Source organism: Cavia porcellus, unplaced genomic scaffold, assembly GCF_034190915.1.
Source record: "Cavia porcellus strain 051 isolate PalLab524CR breed Dunkin Hartley unplaced genomic scaffold, mCavPor4.1 scaffold_23, whole genome shotgun sequence".
Classification (NCBI taxonomy): domain Eukaryota; kingdom Metazoa; phylum Chordata; class Mammalia; order Rodentia; family Caviidae; genus Cavia; species Cavia porcellus.
Window position 1 is genome coordinate 7,631,339 of NW_026947506.1, and position 17,273 is coordinate 7,648,611.

The 17,273-nt window shown below is 52.6% G+C and overlaps 1 protein-coding gene across 3 annotated transcripts in view; it reads left to right on the forward strand.

Annotated features, from left to right (window-relative positions):
• Wdfy4 (WDFY family member 4) overlaps positions 1–17,273 on the forward strand; it is a 216,713-nt gene that overhangs the window by 143,406 nt on the left and 56,034 nt on the right. For all 3 annotated transcript variants that reach the window (XM_013148615.3, XM_063233763.1, XM_063233762.1), the window contains exons 44-47: positions 4,650–4,798; positions 8,485–8,605; positions 10,612–10,697; positions 12,466–12,522. In XM_013148615.3, coding sequence (XP_013004069.1) covers positions 4,650–4,798; positions 8,485–8,605; positions 10,612–10,697; positions 12,466–12,522 — 413 coding nt within the window. The remainder of the gene's footprint in view (positions 1–4,649; positions 4,799–8,484; positions 8,606–10,611; positions 10,698–12,465; positions 12,523–17,273) is intronic.

The window sequence follows — 17,273 nt, forward strand, 5'->3', positions numbered from 1 at the left end:
ACCTTCTTGGACACAGGGACAAAAGGAGGCCCACCTTAGGAGCCACGCATCTGGGTCTTCCCCAGCCCCGCTGGTGCCCACGGCTCCAAAGCAGTATGTGGGCTGTGCACTGCGTCAGTGTCACAAATTAAAACGTGGCTTCCAGGCCCACTCTGCCCCCATGGAATCTAAACTTCTTGCATGTAGCCTGAGAACACACATTTTATCAAGCTGTCTCCAGGATTCTCACGCTCACTCACGTTCTGAATAAGGGCCCGAGACCCTCCAGGCCAGCTTTTGTGGTCTTCAGAGACAGCCTGCCGGGACTGTGCTCTGATTTCTACCCCTTGCCAGTGAGCAGAGCCTCCGTGTGTTGACCGCCTTCAGGACCCACGAGGGGTTTCGTATCAGGCTGGAGCACCCAGGCAAGGCTGAGGGCACCAGCCCCCGAGCCTGCAGGGAATCCTCACTGCAGGAAGTGGTGCCTGCTGGCAGGCAGGGGGCATCCTGCTCCTTCTCTTGCCTGAGAGGATCACTTAGCATTTTATCTCCTATTGCCAAACCTACAGTATACACAAGTCCTATCCCCTTCCCGCGTTACTGTACATTCTCAGATCATTACTGTGACTCAGTGATCCTCTTACAGCCATCAAGTTAGCAAAAGCAGATGCTGGCTTCATGGGGAACCAGCACGAGTGTCACCTGTGTAGCCTGGGCTCTAGGGACTTAACTTTTTTCCAGCAGTTTCTGCCCTTTTGAAACAGGAGGGCCCAGTGGGCTCTCTGTATCTCCAGATTCCACATCCACAGATTCCACTGACCGCAGGTCAAAACTGGCCTTTCAAAAATCATATCTGTACCAAACCAAGACAGGCTTTCAGCTGCCATTTTTCCCAGGACAACACAATAGATTGACTGTTGACATCGTGTTGACATCATACGGGGCCCGGAGAGGGTGTGGTGTGTGCTGTGGGTAGGACCCATGCAGACATCATGCTGTTTTATATCAGGGACTGGTCCTCTGGCTTTTAGTAGCATGAGGGTCCTGGAACTTATGCCCAAGGTTGGGAAGGGACGATGGTGCTTACTCGAGGTGGTGACCTGTACACAGACCACGTATTTCTCTGCAGTAGCTGCCTCGCCCTTAACTGATGAGCCCACTGAGGGCTGGCTCTGGGAGGCTGGTGGTGGGAGCTGCTACGGACGGCTCCCAAGGCGGGCTGTTCCTCTGGCTTCAGCCTGGCCCGTTTTGGTCTCCTGACCACCTGTGTGTCATCACCCCCAGAGCAAGGTGCAGCCCTTCTCAGTCATCTGTCCTTCAGGAATGGTAATGCATCATCCAGCCGCTCTTTAAAAAGTTCTCCTTAGGAAGCAAACGCTCCTCTCTTCTGAAAGTGATCGATGATCTTGCTGCGTGAGGAATGTCTCAGCCTGAGTAAACACAGGGACGGAGCCCTCCCAGGGCTCATTCAAATGGAAGTGCATGTGATAGTTCACGTGGGCTCATTCTCTAGTTTTTAAGATGGCTTTTCTTTTGTAGCAGAATCAATTTTTAAGCTATTAACTCAGTGCTCACTAGACATTTTTATTGTGGTTTGGTTCATTCTGGTGTTACTTTAAGTCCCTCCCAAGGGCAGCCCGTGCACCAGGCCCTGCTGCAGGTCACAGAGGGGCAGGAGGGGTTCTGGAGGTACAGAAGTCGGGCTTTGTACCATAGTGTCACATTTCACTGTGCCTAGGAGAGGATGGGTGCCCCTTGGAGTCACATCTGTGAAAAGTACAGGAGGAAAAGTTAACCAGCTTAGCATGACCCTCTGTTTTAGTCTGTGTCATGTTACTATAATGAAACGCTTGAAGCTGGCTAACTTCCTCAAGACGGGAGGTTTTACTTGGGCTCATGGGTCTGGTGAGACAATAGCCCACATCTGGGATGTGATGGCCTTGCTGGGACACCCATGGTGACACAGGGCACCCCATGACAAGAAACAGAGCATGTGTGTTTTCTTCCTTCCTGTACAGTTACCCCCTTCAGTCTTAGGGACCCCTCCCCGGTGACCACCTAATCCTGCTCATCCCCCCAAAAGCTCCCCCTGGGAGCACCATGGTTGGATTAAGTCTTCACCTCCTCAGTATCTCTCAATGAGTATGAGATGTCAACACCCAGGGCCTCAGGGGACCCATTCAGTCTACACTCAGATCTCAGCACCCTCCCACCAGGTGCTGCTTTGTGGTTCTGGCTGGCCTTGAACTTACCATGTAACCTCAGACTGGCTTCAAACTCACCACGATCCTCCTGCCTCAGTTGCTCGAGTGCTAGGATTATGGGATGCGCCTCCACGCGCAGCCTGGGCACCTTCCTCCTGCTCCTGACTCTGCCTTTCTCATCCACACAGTAGCCAGCATTCCCTTTTAGAGAGAACTGGCCTCCAGTTTTCTACTGTAACCAGAATAAACCCAGTGGTCCTATGGGGACTGCTAAGGTCTCCACGATGGGCCACCTGCTCGCCAAACCCACCTCGGCCAGCCTGGCCTCTTGCTGATTCTCTGGCCTCCTGTACCCAGAGAGCTCCCGGCTGGCCTCTCCTCACTGCCCATCTTCACCCCTCAGGCCCAGGGTCTGGATGCAGTGCTGATCTTTAGTTTGCTCTCTGATGATCACTGTCCCCCTGTTTTCCTCTCAGCGCCTGCAATATGTGTGATACGTGTTGTTTGGCACGTAAGGACCTTTGCATCTCCCTGGCTGGGTCTTAGAGGTCTTGTCTAGCCCGTAACCCCAAAGCTGGTATAGGACCCCAGTGGAGTGGGAGCTGAATCCCGACTGCCGTGTAGACGTCTGGACGGATGATGAAGTCATAATTGAGTCCCCAGGAGACTCTGTGGCTCAGAAGCTGCACCGAGGAGCAGCTTCTCTAACAAAGTAGACTCAGAGAGGCCCCAGAGAGCCAGGTGTCTGCAGCAGGCCTGGTCACAAGATTGACTCTTGGCTGGTCCTCACTATGCAAAATGTCTCAGCCCTGAGTCACCTTGGAGTCTCGTGGTTAATGCTCATCTTGGAACCAAACCTGCAGTGAGCCTCTGCTTCTGGTTTTGGCCTTGACTTTGACTGATCCCAGTTGATTCTGGAGTCGGAGCATGGGGATCAGGGTCAGCTTCCCAGGTTTCGCCCCTGTGACCCTGTCACACTCCCAGAGCTGAGCAGGAGCTGAGCCATACTGTTTGCTGGATGCCGTAGTCTGGTTTATGTTGCTATAATGAAGTAACTGATGCCTGGATTGTACTTAAAAAAAAAAGAGGGCTTATTTTGGCCCATGATTCTGGTGGCTGGAAAGTCCAGGCCGCCTGGCGCCAATGTCTGGCTTCTGTAGTGATAGAGGGCTTCCCGTGATGGAGGAGAAGGACAGGAAGCAGGAGAGCCAGCCAAGGAAGCTAAACTTGATTCCTAACTACAAACATCAGTCCAGTTTAAGACCTCATCACCTCCCCAATGTCCCCTACCTAAACACTGTCACTCTGGGGAGCTGGGCTTCAGCATGAATTTGGGTGGGAGAAACCCCATTTAAATCATAACATAAAGGGACCGATCTTTGGACAGATTCTTTCTCAGGGCATGGAGAGTCTTGCTCTGGGGTACAGGCTGGTCTTGAACTCTCAGTTTTAAAGCATCTTCCTGCTCCTAAGTAGCTGGAGCTAGAGGCACACACATCACTGTGCCTAGCCTTTGGTGAGACTCTCATTTCCTGAAATCCTTTATTTTCCTTCCAAAAATATCAGCACTGCTTTTCTGTGACCGGAATTGGCACAGAATTGTCCTGAAACAGTGGTGGTCTTGGCTTTAGGACTCTGGGTCACCATCACAGCTTAGGCTCCTGGGACGCCAGCTATGACCCTATGCGCGCAGGGAGTTTGTTTAAAGTTCGGGCTGCGGGATGGACTGGTAGACAGGATAAAGGAGCACTTCTGACAAAGCTCCAGACCCGGGATCTTGCACCAGTGTGGTTCCTAGTGCTGGTGCGGGGCTGATTCACCCTTCTCCGCTGCAGTAACCAGGGTTAAATATTGGTTGCCCCTTGGGCTGGGTTGTGATTGGCCCAGGCACTATCTGCATCCAAGGCAGCTCTGGGAAGCTGTGGACACCTCCCCAGCTGGGGGACACCCATTGTCCTGTCCTGAGTGGCAGGATCAGGAGGGACCCTGAGCACGCTCCATACCTGCTGGTGCTGGCCTTGCAGACAGTGGAAAAGCCTTGAGCACCTGGGTTCTAGTCCTGCGTGGCCCTTTCTGGGGCACCTGGTCCCCGGAAAGATCCTTCTCCTCTGTCACTGAGGACACCTTGCACCTGGCAAGCTCTCCTTCCTGCCAGCTGCAGAAGGCTTTGCTTTGCCAAGGGGATGCTTAAACTGAGGAAGGACTTGGAGGTGCCTACAACAGCGAACACCACACTGGTGTCTCAGTGGGACATGAGGCGTCCTTGGGAAGATGAACAACTGCACGGCTGTTGAGGGTACAAGTGCCACCCAGGCTGTGAATCGTGGCACAGGCTGTCTTTTGTACGAGGCACTGTTCTTACCCCAGGTGCCCAGTGGGTGGCTGGTCACTGTTCCCCCTTCCTTCCTGAGAACCGTGGCATGCATCGCCTGCACACAGCCTGAGTCGAGCGCTCTCTCCCTTCAGGTGACACAGAAGTTCCCCCTGGTGATTGTGCAGGGCCACCTGGTCTCGGAAGGTGTCCTACTCTTCGGCCACCAGCACTTCTACCTCTGCGAGAACTTTACGCTGTCTCCCACAGGTGACGTCTACTGCACCCGCCACTGCTTGTCCAAGTGAGTTCTGAACACTCTCCAGCAGGTTCCCCAAAGCCACGCTTCTCTTCCCCACATGGCTTTTACTGAGAGCTTCGGTCTGCAGCTGTAATGAGCCATGAGATAAAACAGCAGAACCCAGGCCACGGGCCACGCACGATGTGGTTTCCTAAGACCAAGTTGACGGCTGGTCTGGATAACTACTCGGGGCTCCTCATGTCTCTCCTGGTCTGGAACCCAGGGCACAGGCCTTGGGGGATCTGTCCCAGGTTATTCAAGGGCTTGAATTCAGTTACATCAGCTCATGTATGTAAGGCTTTGCTGATTGCCTGTTCTATTCAGGGAAGAGGCGCTGCCATCAGGCAGAGGACCATGGACAGCACAATTGTCTTAGAAACACTTGGAGCTCACCATCACCACAGGGAAACACATTTTGGGGGGCTCTTTATGGTTCTGGGGGTCTGACGGGGAGGGAGAGCTACTGAAGGAGGTGGTACAGGTCAAGGACCTGAAGGATAGGTGAGGTGAGTTTGGGTAAAAATTGTGAGTCGTTTATATCCCAGCTTAAAACTAGATAGTTTTGGTAGGAGATCCCAAGGTTTTTCTTTGTTTATTTATGTATGGTCTATTTGGGTTCAACCAGTTTTTACTGATAACTGATCTTACGTTTCTAAACTACAGCCATGCAATTCAAAGTCAGATTGGCCACATTTGCTGTTTTCCCAGAAGTCCAGTTGTCAAGTTACAGGTTTTCAATTGATCATTGCTTTTGAAGACATTTGGCTGAAGCTTTCCCCATGGAGAGATAGCTTAGCGGAGATACCATTGATGGCCAGATGACCCCTTAGCCTGGTGGCTCTCAAGCTAGCGTCCCAGAGTCATCGGGAGCCCTTGCTAGAACAGAGCTTTTGGGCCTGGCCCCTTCCTAATTTCTAGTTAAGTAAGTCTGAGTAGGACCTGAGATTTTACCAAGTTCCTGCCTCAGGCTGATTCTACTCTGAGCTGGGACCGTGCTTTCAGAAATTTCAGAACCGCTATTGACAAAGGAATCAGAGACCTGACCTGCCGAAAAGTAAGAAGTTTAACTCCCGCTTGTCCTAGTGTCTCCCACCTGTGACACAGATCAGGAGCTGAAGAAGTGCTTGGGGTAGATGGCAGCCCACCCTCCTGTGTTTATGTGTAATCTTGGCATGGTCTCTCTGTTAATTTCCATTTTTTATTCATACCAAACGTCCACCAATCGCTGCAAGTCTTCCTTGCTCTCCTAGACAGGAGGCGCGTAATTAATCCTTGGTACACTCACCCCATCTTGCTGCTCATGCTTTATTAATGCTGATCAATATGGGCAGTGGGCTGCCTTGCTGGGAGCTGGTGGAAGCTTGTCTCCCTGCCATCTGTGTGGTGCACCATTGATGACTTACATGACCTCAAGAGTAGAGAGCGAGCCTGTTAGACAAGATCTTATTGATTAAGTAAATTGTATTTGTGAGGTACATCTAATCCTGATCAGATTGGCTCTCTCTGCGCTTTTAATAGAAGCCCGGTGGTCCGGTTGAACACACTCACTTGATTTGCAGTGGTGGGGGAGACTTTCCCTGTCTGGAAGTGTACTTTTCTAGAATGCAAGCAGGAGCAGAGTGAGAAAAAAATGACCACCTTGGAGTCTCCGGAGGATCTGGGAGGGTGATTTTAGTTCCCATGTCTGAGAGAAGTATTTGTTAATCAGATAGCACACATGCTCTCTCTGGGGTCTTGGCGATGGCTTTAAGAAACTCCTGCACTCCTAGAGAGGCAGTTCTCAGAGACAGGCTCGTTGATCATGTCAGATCAATGGGGATTGTCTTATCTTGACCATGGAGACTAAGGCAGATACATAAATAAGCCTGTTAAAAATAAAGCCCAGGCAAGCCTGAAAAGCTTCTCTGAAAGTCTGCTATCAAGTGGAGTACGGCTGATTGCTAGACCTTGAAAGAGCCCCCTGAAGTACCATAAAAACATCCCAAATAAAGCTCTGGAACACTCCAAGTTTCACACTGGGGATTAGACCTGTGCACCTTGAAACTTTCCTAAGAAACTAAGACTCTCTTGAGAAGGTTAACTCTTACACGGGGTTTCCATCTTGGCTGAAAGTTGAGTGACTGCTGGTTTCCTTCTGCTGGCAAAGACCAGGTCAACCAACATCAGGACTGTCATTCAGCTGACTGAGAGAGACTGCTGAGAGCTTTAAGAGTGATATTATGACCAATGTAGACAGTTTCCTTAAGTCATGATAGCTATCAGGCAGGGGACCCTTGAAGAGCAGCCTATGGGCTGTGACAATGGGCCTTCGCTGAGGGACACGGCTCTGCTGTCCTTCCCTGTCCACCCATCTTGGGTGCCTGGGGTCCTTCCCTAGGGCTCCTGTCCTACGTGGTCAGAGAGTTCCTATAAGCCGGAGGATTGTAAATGGTCCCTGGTCATGTTCCAGAACCTTCCTTCTGCTGCCCGAGGGCTGGGTGGCAGCATCAGGAAGCACACAGACACTGAAGGGAGGGAGCCCACATGAGGAGAGGTCTGCAGCGTGGCTTTCAGAGTCAGGGAGGCTGACTGCACTCCAAGTTCCACGTGCCGTAACCACGTGACCTTGGCATCTCTTCTCTCTGGAATGCTGCTTCTTGGTTCCTGATATGGAACTAATACTCACACACTCCTGACAGAGGCTCATTCTGAGGATCAAGTGATCCTCAGAAATGGATGAGGATGTTAGGAAGCAGACACAGCCAGAGCTCGGGGGACGATGGGGAGCCTCGAGCCCAGGGCAGAGCCTGTGGGAGAGAAGGCGACACATACACGATGAAGGTGAGGAACTGGCCTGACTCCCACAGCAGGCCCTCTGGGAGCCTGGAGAGCTCCTGAGTGCACTTCCTGCCAGGCCAGCCTGAAGTGCCATTGCCCAAGCCAAGGACAGCAGGAGACGTCACTGTGTCCCTGGGATCCAAGAAGCTTAAGTTAGACCCAGCAGAGGTATCAGTCATGGATGGCGCCGGTGTGAGTTAAAGCGTCCAGAGCCAAAGCCACACAGCATATGGCTGTGCTCTTCCAGCTCCTTTGGGGGGCAGTGCGGGTGCAAGTCACCCCCGTGTCCCTGCTCTGCTTCTGCCTGAGCCCCTATCCTGTTCCTGTTCTCCAAGCTTGCGTCTTGCTCCCCAAGGTCCGGCTCAAGGATTTGAAAAGGGAGTCCCTACTCGTTCTCTCAGTCAGGCCTGCATTTTGCAAACTGGCTGAACTCTGGTTTTCAGACAGATGCATTTGCTGTGTGACAAAGCAGTGTCTTCAGAATGCAGGGGACCTCTTTGTCCCAGGCCAGGGACACCCAGCAACTTGGAACGGTCTACATGCAAGCTCTCCGGCTGCCAGAGATGTAGGGATGGGAAAGGCAGGCCCGGGGCACCGAGGGGGTGTAGTTAACACCATTCCTCAGACCCCTGCGCTCAGTCTCACAGGGCCCTGTCCCCTCAGGCTGGCTCCCACACACTGCTTGGGGCAGAGTAGACTTGGGCAAGCACTCCGAAAAGGCCGGTCTCATCACGGGGACTGGTATGCCCATTGGCATGCGCACAGCTTTCCTCCAGTGTGTGCCCCAAACTCAGATGGGCCCTTCGAGGCAGGGGGTGGAAGGAGCCTGCCAGATGACCGACTGTGCCGCTGCCTGTCTCGTTTCCTTCCAGCATCAGTGACCCCTTCATTTTCAACATGTGCAGCAAAGACAGGTCCTCTGACCATTACTCCTGCCAGCGCCACGGCTACGGGGACCTCAGGGAACTCCGGCAGGCTCGCTTCCTGCTGCAGGTATGTGACGCCTCTCAGGCAGGTGGGAGGGCCTCCCTGTCAGGAGACGCAGAGTCCAAGCTCCATATCCAAGGACATGACTCAAGGCCCTACTTGGTGCCAGCGCAGAGCCAGGGGCCTTGGTACCCACTGTGGGGTCCCTGGTTCTGTCGGTCCCAGCAGGCTAGGTGTTCTGGCTCCTGCTGCATGCTGTCCAGTCCTAGCCGTGGCTTCGAGGTTGTTCCTTTCCCCTGTATCATTCAGAGTCAGATTCTGTATAGTTTCCTTGACTTACCGCAGGGCAGCCTGGGAGATTCAGGAACAGAGGGTGGGCAGGCCCATTTGTTACCAGACAGCTGAGGGTGGAGCATCCAGGCTGCTGCCCTGCTCTGACCGTGCTGTGCGACCTCTACTCCATGTCCTCCTCTCCTCAGCACTCACCTCGCTGCAGGTTCCTGGTCACTTCCTAGGCCATGTGTTTTAGGGTCCCGCTAACTGTCCCCTGCCGCCTGGGTTTCCTGGAGCTCCCCACTGCATCTGTGGGCTTTCCCAGATGCCACTCCAGAGCAGGTGGCCCTCATGGAGCGAGAGCTAGCAGTGAACCCCACCCCGACTCAGTTGGGCGCCGCAGGCCAGCAGAAGAGCTCTGGAGCCCATGCTTTGAGGGATGCAGCTTCCCGTATCAGTGGAACACGGTGGTGGTGATGGGGAGAATAAAACTGTGTCCCTGTCCCTAGGCCTCCCAAGGGACACCAGAGTAAAAGGAGGTTAGGGTTAGGGTGCAGGAGAGGAGCAGGGCCAGGGCTTGGTACTCACCTTGGTCCAGTTCCTTCCAGAGGCCAGCAAGGGACACTGTTAGTTCCTGATCAACTTTGTAAGGGAACCTCACAGCTGTAAATTTGTACTGGGTGTGTGCACAGGGCAGGCTCCTGCAGGAGGGTCCAGGTTATTCTCTGAAACTGAAGCCCGGGAAGCGTTTTAGGGAAGTTAATTCTGGAATTTTGCCCAGGGCCCAGCGAGCTGCTCTGCCCTGGGTCTGAGCCCTCTTCCTCCCTTGAGGCTGCTCTCTTTTGGTCAGGCTTCCCAAGCACCTTTGCAAGGGATGCAGGCAAGGGGGTTCTGCAGGGCAAGGCCATCGTCACCATAAATTCTCCTTCATGTTCAGCTTTGCACACATTTCTCTTGGGAAGGAGAATCCAAGGCTCTCTCACGTACCCCAGAGATACCGTGATGAATGCTTCTCCTCTAATGGACTAGACTTGGGAACTCACTTCCTGCCAGGCAGAAGTAGGACATGGCCAGGACTGGAGATGGGACCCAGCTCTGATTTAGACCCGTGCCCCAGGCCTTGTGTCTGAATCGCCCCTTCCTTGCCCCAGCCCTGAGAATTCTCTCCCCTGGAAACGATCTCATTCCCAAGGCAGATTCCAGGATGGACTCAGTCTCTCACTCCAAGTCTGTTATCTGCATAACTTGGAAGGGAAGGGAGGGAGAGAGTGGAGGGAGAGGGAAAGAAAACACAAAGGAAAAAGGATGTGTAGGTTTTATTTAAGTGTTAGCAGTACAGCCTCGCTGATAACATCACTACTGTTACACTGGGGTGGGGGCAAGTTCCTGTGCCTCTTAGGTCTGCAGAGGAGCACACGTCGGGGCCCTGACTTCCTGGTCTTTCCGGTGAGGTGACCTGTGACCCAGGAAACACAACCTATGACCCGGAAGTGAAAGTGTCTTGAGTGTGTAATGAACATGTTCTCTGTTTGCTCCTCACTCATCCTGGCAATGGAGTGGGCTTCCACTTCCTGCTGAGGCTAAAAGACTGTGTGGCTGTGGGCAGGTCCTCTGGCTGCCCAGCACTCTGTAGACCCCTATTCAACCACCACCAAGGCCTGCATTCTCCTGAGGAGTCCAGGAAGATGACCAGCAGGCTCCACCCACCTCACAACAACTGTCAGCAGCTTGGTCATGTGGGGTGAGCCCATGCCTGGGGACGGGACGTTAAGGGTGATCAAAACAGTTTCTTTTCACAGGACATTGCCATGGAGATCTTTTTCCAGAATGGATATTCCAAGTTTCTTGTCTTCTACAACAGTGATCGGAATAAAGCCTTCAAAAGGTAAAGGACTGAAAATCTTCCCTGTGGGAGACAGCCTGCACCCAGAGGGACCAGAGTCTGCTAATATCTGTGTTCAGGACAAGTGTTCTCAACTCTCACGTAGAAGCAAGACTTGGGTTAGGCACCATGAAGGTCTTCCAGACCCACAGCGCAGGCAAATCCTGGCCCAGGCACAGACAGGAGATAGAGAAGCCCCTGTCCCTTGTGTTCTGTCCACAGGCTGAGTAGTTTTGGACAGTAGTGACCAAAGGAGGAAATTCCTGCACATACAAGCTCTTCCAGAAACTGTTGAGTGAACCTTCTAGAATGTTCTGAAGATATTTCTAATTTGCCACATACTTTTTTTTTACTTTTTAAAAAAATCCTAATTGCCAGTTTTAGTGGCTGCATTTTGTTATTTCACTGGAAACAATTCAGAACAACTGGTTTCCTGCTGTGCATGGAGCATCTTTCTTCTTAAAAGGAGGCTGATGTTTCATTCAGTTCAGCTCCTCCTTTCTGCCAGGGAGATGTCAACCCTTGTCTAAATTCGTAGCACTCAAGGTTATTTATTTTTATTATTATTAAAGGTATAGATAAATAGTCATTGAGACTCTGGAAAGCCAGACAGGAAGGATCCTGGCCAGGGCAGACTATTTGGAGGCTGGAGTACAGGGTCATAGTTATGTTTTGCTCTACTCTGGGCTGGACTCTCATCACCTGGGAGTCATATTTTGTGCTCAGAGCTTCCAGACAGGAAATGACCGCAGTGCAGAGGAGTAACTCCCACGTCAGTAGCTGTGGGGACTCTGCTGACCCGGGCCCGCCTTCTTAGATTCGGTGAGACTTTTAATGAGACTCCTCCAATGCTGCTGTTAGGTTCCTCCTAAAGCGGCCTCTGCGATCCATTTCCATCCAAATGGAATAGCAGACATGTAATGCTGACCCCCATTCTCTGGTTCCTGGGTATAAACCCAAGTTTTTCCACAGTAAATCTAAAAGTTTTACACAGCTGTAATTGCTGGTCAGTGCTCTATTACTATGACAAAACACTTGAGATAATCACCTTATAAAGAGATTTACTTGGGCTTGCAATGTTAGGGGCTCCTGCCTGTGACAGTCTGTTGGGTCCCTGGGTTTGGGCCTGAGGTGAAGGGCTCATCATAGTGGCAGGAGGTGACATCAAGAGGGGAAAAAGGGGAAGACAGGAAAAGGAGGCTGGGGTTCCACAGTCCGCTTCCAGGGCATGCCCCCGAGGACATAGGGGCTGCCCCTGGTGGGACCCCCCTCTCAGCGCTTCCGCCCCTTTCAATGGTGACAGCCCAGCAACCAAGCCTTTAGCACATGGGCCTTTGAGGGACACTTCAGATTAAATAATAGCAGCCCATGGTTCAGGCCTAACATAGACTCCATAGCCCCAAGCGACTCTGCTACAAGAGCCTTAAGTCATGATGGCATTTGTCCCAGGGTGACACACTGGGATGGATAGGAGCTGTGGTCCAAACTGACCCTGGAAATTTCAAGTGTGGCCCAGAACAGGCTCATCAAAGGCACTGCCTGAGTGACAGTTATTTTATTGTGGCCATTGCTACTATTGAAGCTGGTAAGCACTAGGTGTTGAGGCAGTCCCCAGGGGTACACTGAGCCTGGCATTCATGGCCTCTGGCATCATGGGCCGTGGGTCATGGGAGAGCCAGATGGACCCATTTCTTCCCTAGCCAGGAGATGTCTCTACAGTGGCGGGAGGAGGTGTGTTCTGCGATACAATTATTCCTTTCTTTTTGTTTAGCTTCTGCTCTTTCCAGCCCAGCTTGAAGGGGAAAGGCACCTCGGAGGATGCCCTCAGGTAACGTGGGGTTTCCTCTTGCAGAGACCTGCTGTCTTACTTTAATTACCCTTCTTTGCTTGGTCCCACCCTGGAGCCATGCAAAGGGCATGCTTGGGATTTCCCGTTACCTGTAATCTGTCCATCTCTGTCTCCTAAACCCTCAGAGGTACTCCTGACATCCCGTCACAACCTGTGAAGGGGTCTGAAGCCTCCGCAGCCCTGTGGATTTCTTAGACCCGAGTGGCAGGTGGGCCTGCCCACAGTGGCAAGCTGGCTCTCCACCCAGATCCCAACCTCAGCACAGCCTGGTGGCCAGGCCCTGAGGTGCGGGTGTTTGGGGTCCATGTCAAATCTGCCCTTCCCATAATGAGAGTTTCTGAGTGTTCAGAGCAAATTAATAGAGGTTGTATATCCTTGGTTGGAAAATCTGCAATGTTGCAAAATCTGACAGTTTCTCAGTGTAACTCCCATGTGGTGCGCCATGTGGACAGTCCCACGTGGGGCCTTTTGTGATCAGTGGCCATTAAGAGGCCAACACCTGGGAAAAACTCCATTGAGCCCTCTCTAGGCTGTGTGTAAGGCGTGGAGAAATCATGCTGGACTTAGCCACATGGATCTCATCGGCAGCCTTCAGCAGACCGTTGGATTTCTTGGTTAGACTTGGGTCCCATCCCCAAGATATCTCCATCTCATTAATGCATCAAATATGTAACCATCTAAAGTAATCTGAAACAGAACCATGTCCAGCTCTAAGCATTTGCATAAGGGCCGCTCAGTCTACGTGCAGTGTTGGTGTTTGGGATGCTGATTTGTGACTCTGACCTGGGCATCTTTCCAGGGAGTCAAATGCCTACCGCTCCTCCCTAGGTCTCCCTTTACAAGCACCCTGTTTTCTGTGGCCAACCTGAGATCAGTAGGTGTTTTTATTTTACTTGGGAATGAGAATAGGAAGAAGGTGGTTACTGGTTTCCTCCAGGAGTCTGTGGAGACACCGGGCAGGCCCGGAAATGATACCCAGAATGAGTATCATGAGGACGGGCTGCATCCCCCTAACTCATCCAGAGTTATGTATTGACAGTTTGTGATGTGCGGGGCCTGGTGCTTACAAAGCAATAAAAAAAAGTATCCCAGAGCCCTCCGCCCTGAGTTCACATTCCCCGGAGGAGACCAGGCATGAAGTGATGTAAGCGAGCTGGGGAGGAAAAGCATACTGGACAGCAAAGTGTAGGAAACAGCGAGAGAGGTGGCACGGTGACCTTGGATGGGGTGCTTGGGGACACCCACATCAAGGGGACAGCGTTTAACTTGAGACTCGACCAACACGGGGAGACCATTTTTGCATGGAATCTAAAAAGCAGGGGTGGGGGAGGGTGGGTGTGGCTGAGCTGGAGCAGTTGGGGTACAGGGGGCAAGGTGGGTTGGGGTAGCTGGGGTGATCCTTGGGGGCTCAGTAATGGCACTGCATCTCCATGAGTGGATGGGAAGCTTTGAAAGGGCTCTGAGCTGGGGAGCCACGTGACCCGACTTCTATCTGAAAAGAACCACTTTGACTGCCGTGCCAGCAATGGGCTAGTTGGACATGGTGGCACATGCCTGTCATCGTAGGACTTTGAAGTCTGAGACTGGAGGATCGCTGTAAGTTCGAGGTCAGTGTGGGCAATAGAGAGACCCTGACTTAAAAAGAAGGTGGGCTTTTGGAGACAAGGCCATGAAACTGGCTGGGGAGATCAAGTTGTTCTCACTACTATGTATTACAAACATGCATTAAAAACCAAAAGGAGTACATCCTAGCAGCTCAGTAGCAGAAGCCAGAGCCTATTCAGAGCTGTTGTGGTCCAGGTGACAAGAGATGGCGGCTTCCGTCGGGGAGTCAGCGGCAAGGCTGCTGTTGGTGGTCAGGTGCTACTTGGATTTTGAAGTCACATCTGATGGACTTTGATGGCCATTGTGCATGCCTGTGTGCTTGTGTGAGAGAGAGGGTGAGAGAAAGGGCTTGAGAATGAGAGCGTGGATTTAACCTCAACCAGCTGGAAAATGAAATGGGGTCACCAGGAAGAGCCACTGTGGGGGTGAATCGAACCTCAGGGGCACGGTTTGGACATGTGACTCTGGGCGCCCATCACATGTCCAGGAGGGGGCGGGGTGTGTGACCTGGGAGTGCAAGGAGAGTCCAGGAAAGTGTGATTTGGAAGCCATGAGAGTGCACCGGGGCAGTATACACAGAAAGGAGATCGTGGACTGTGCTCACAGGAGCCCAGAGTGCGCAGTGTGGAGGGAAGGGACAGAGGGCAGCTGGGCGAGATGCCCAGGCCAGGCCTCACGATGGGAGTGGCCAGCTGGGGGTGGGCCTGCTCGGAGAAGAGCTGGACCCGACCACTGAACTGGGCAGCCTGGAGTCACAGATGACCTTCAGCAGGCTTGTCACAGGGCTGCCAGCGGGTATTAACTCTTTAGCTGGCAAGCGCAGGCCGGAGCCCTGCAGAGGCCCGGCAGCCAGGGCCCCTGATCGTGGGTGGCTGCTTCCCAGTCCAGCAGCCCTGCATGTGCACACATGGGGACCTCGTGTCCATCTGTGAGGCCTTGCCGTCTGTCCCCCGTGGGCTCCTCAGTGCTGCGTTAATACAGGTGGTGGTCGGCCCCTTACACTAAGTGGGATGGAGGGGGATTTGTCACCATGCACACCTGGAGCAGCGTAGTCCTGCTCCAGGCGAGGCGGGGTCTCTGGGCTCAGGGAGTCCTCAGGCAGCCAGGTTCTCCCTCCTGAGTGAGGCTGGCCTTTGGACTCACCAGTACCCAGCAGTTCCCAGATGGCGGTCACTTGGGAACTGCTTTTTCTCTATCCTAGTGATTTTGGCAAAGAAATTTAAAAAAAAAATTTTAAAGCCCCACTGAATTTCCTCTTCTCAGGTGGGGTCACATGCTCATCTCCGAGCCAGTCAAATGGCTTCCATGGCCAGACCAGGGTGACCTGTCCACCCAGGTGCTGGGGGGAGGTCCGCTCACCCCGGGTCATAGACCAAACCCAGAGAGGGTGCTTCCTGGGAGAATCAAAGCACCGATGCCACAAAGAAGTGAACACAGAGGCACCTGAAAAGGCAGAGGGCTGTCTGCCACCCCAGAAAGGGTTATCCCAAGGACCATGACTCTCATCAGCTGTGACACAGACTACGTTGCCCACTGCCACCCTCTTGAAGATATACTGTGTCACTTGGCACAGTGACCCCCCAGCTGTCCCTGGCTGTGAGCAGCAATCTGTCCACTTCTGTTATGGCAGGGTCTCAGTGTCCTTGCCCCTCCGTCCTCCCCTTCATCCACACCCCTGAGCTCTGTTCCTATCCCAGACAGAGAGGCGCTGGCAGGGAACACCACCAAAGAGGAGCTGGACCTTGGCTGTGGCCACTGAGTTGGGTCCCTCCAGAGATGGAGGGAGAGAACTCTTGGGAGAGGAGCCAGGTGCTTGAGAGCCATTTCCACTCATCCACAGGTGGGTGACAAGGTAGAGCTGGAGCCTGTGTGTGTTGAATGACTGCTTTCACTTCTGCGACAGTTGGTTCTTCTAGCATGGCCATGTGCACCCACTGGAGTGGGATCTACCTGGTCTCTCTGCGTCCTGCCTGGCACAAAGAATGGGATGGGACCCTTGGAGAAAGCCCCCGAGTCCAGTGGGAACAGGGTGTGGTGCACCTAAGTTTAGAGTGGAACTCACTTTTGGACCTCGGGTTCTATAGTTGAGGGCTTTCAGTTTTTGTCTCCTCCATAGATTATCTCTGGAAACCAATGAAAGCCAAGAGCTTTAGCAACATGGCAGTGGAAGCTATGGAATTCCCATAAGGAGCTGAGCTTCCATATTGGTACCCGTCACAGCCATGCAACCACACCTAGCAGCGTGGAGCCTTAAAATCAAGCTCCCTGTCTTAGCTAATTTCTCAGTACTGGAACACAATACCCAACACCCACAGTTAAAGAAGGAAAGGTTTATTCGGCTCACAGTTTGTAGATGAGTCAATGCATGGTCTGTTGGTGCCAAGGTAGGGGACATGGCAGGAGGGCATGGCAGAACATGGCACAGAGTCATCACGGGAAGAGGGGGAGAGAGATCAACTCTTGCAAGCCATGCACCTCATGACCCGCCTTCTCCCACCAGGCGTCACCTCCCCAGCATCCAGTTAGCTCTAAACTCACTAGTGGACTAATCTGCCCATAGCGCTGTGCTCCCATGATCCAGTCACCTCATAGAATCCCCATCTATGAATGCATGGGGCTTGGGGGGGCATCTAGGTAGAAACTATAATACACTCTTCCCCCATTTCTTGTCAATCACACCCCCTAGAATTAATGAGGACTCAGAGGCTAAAAACCTGTAAAATATGTAGTCACTTTGATAAATAGGAGAAATATGGTCCTTAGGTTCTTGATGATCCGCAGCTCCGAGAGGGGACAAGACAGCAGGATTGCTACCCAGGGTCTGGAGCAGAACTGGGATTGGACACATCTGGCTACAAACTAAAAATTCTGAGCAAGGCAACCATGCACAGCACTTAGGAACTTTTCGCACAGCGGGCACAATGGGCATCAGAGCGGGTGATTCTACCTGGCTCATGCTCAGATCTGGGTTTGTGTCCTCTTGGGTTGCTTCTGTTTTTCTGTTGCACTCGGCTCCTGTCTGATCTCAGCTGTACCCTCAGCCACATTCCTGGACCCGGAAACCAACACCGTGGTGAGAGTTGGAGGATGGGAAGAGACACCCATCCACTGAGTCAGGGCTGCCC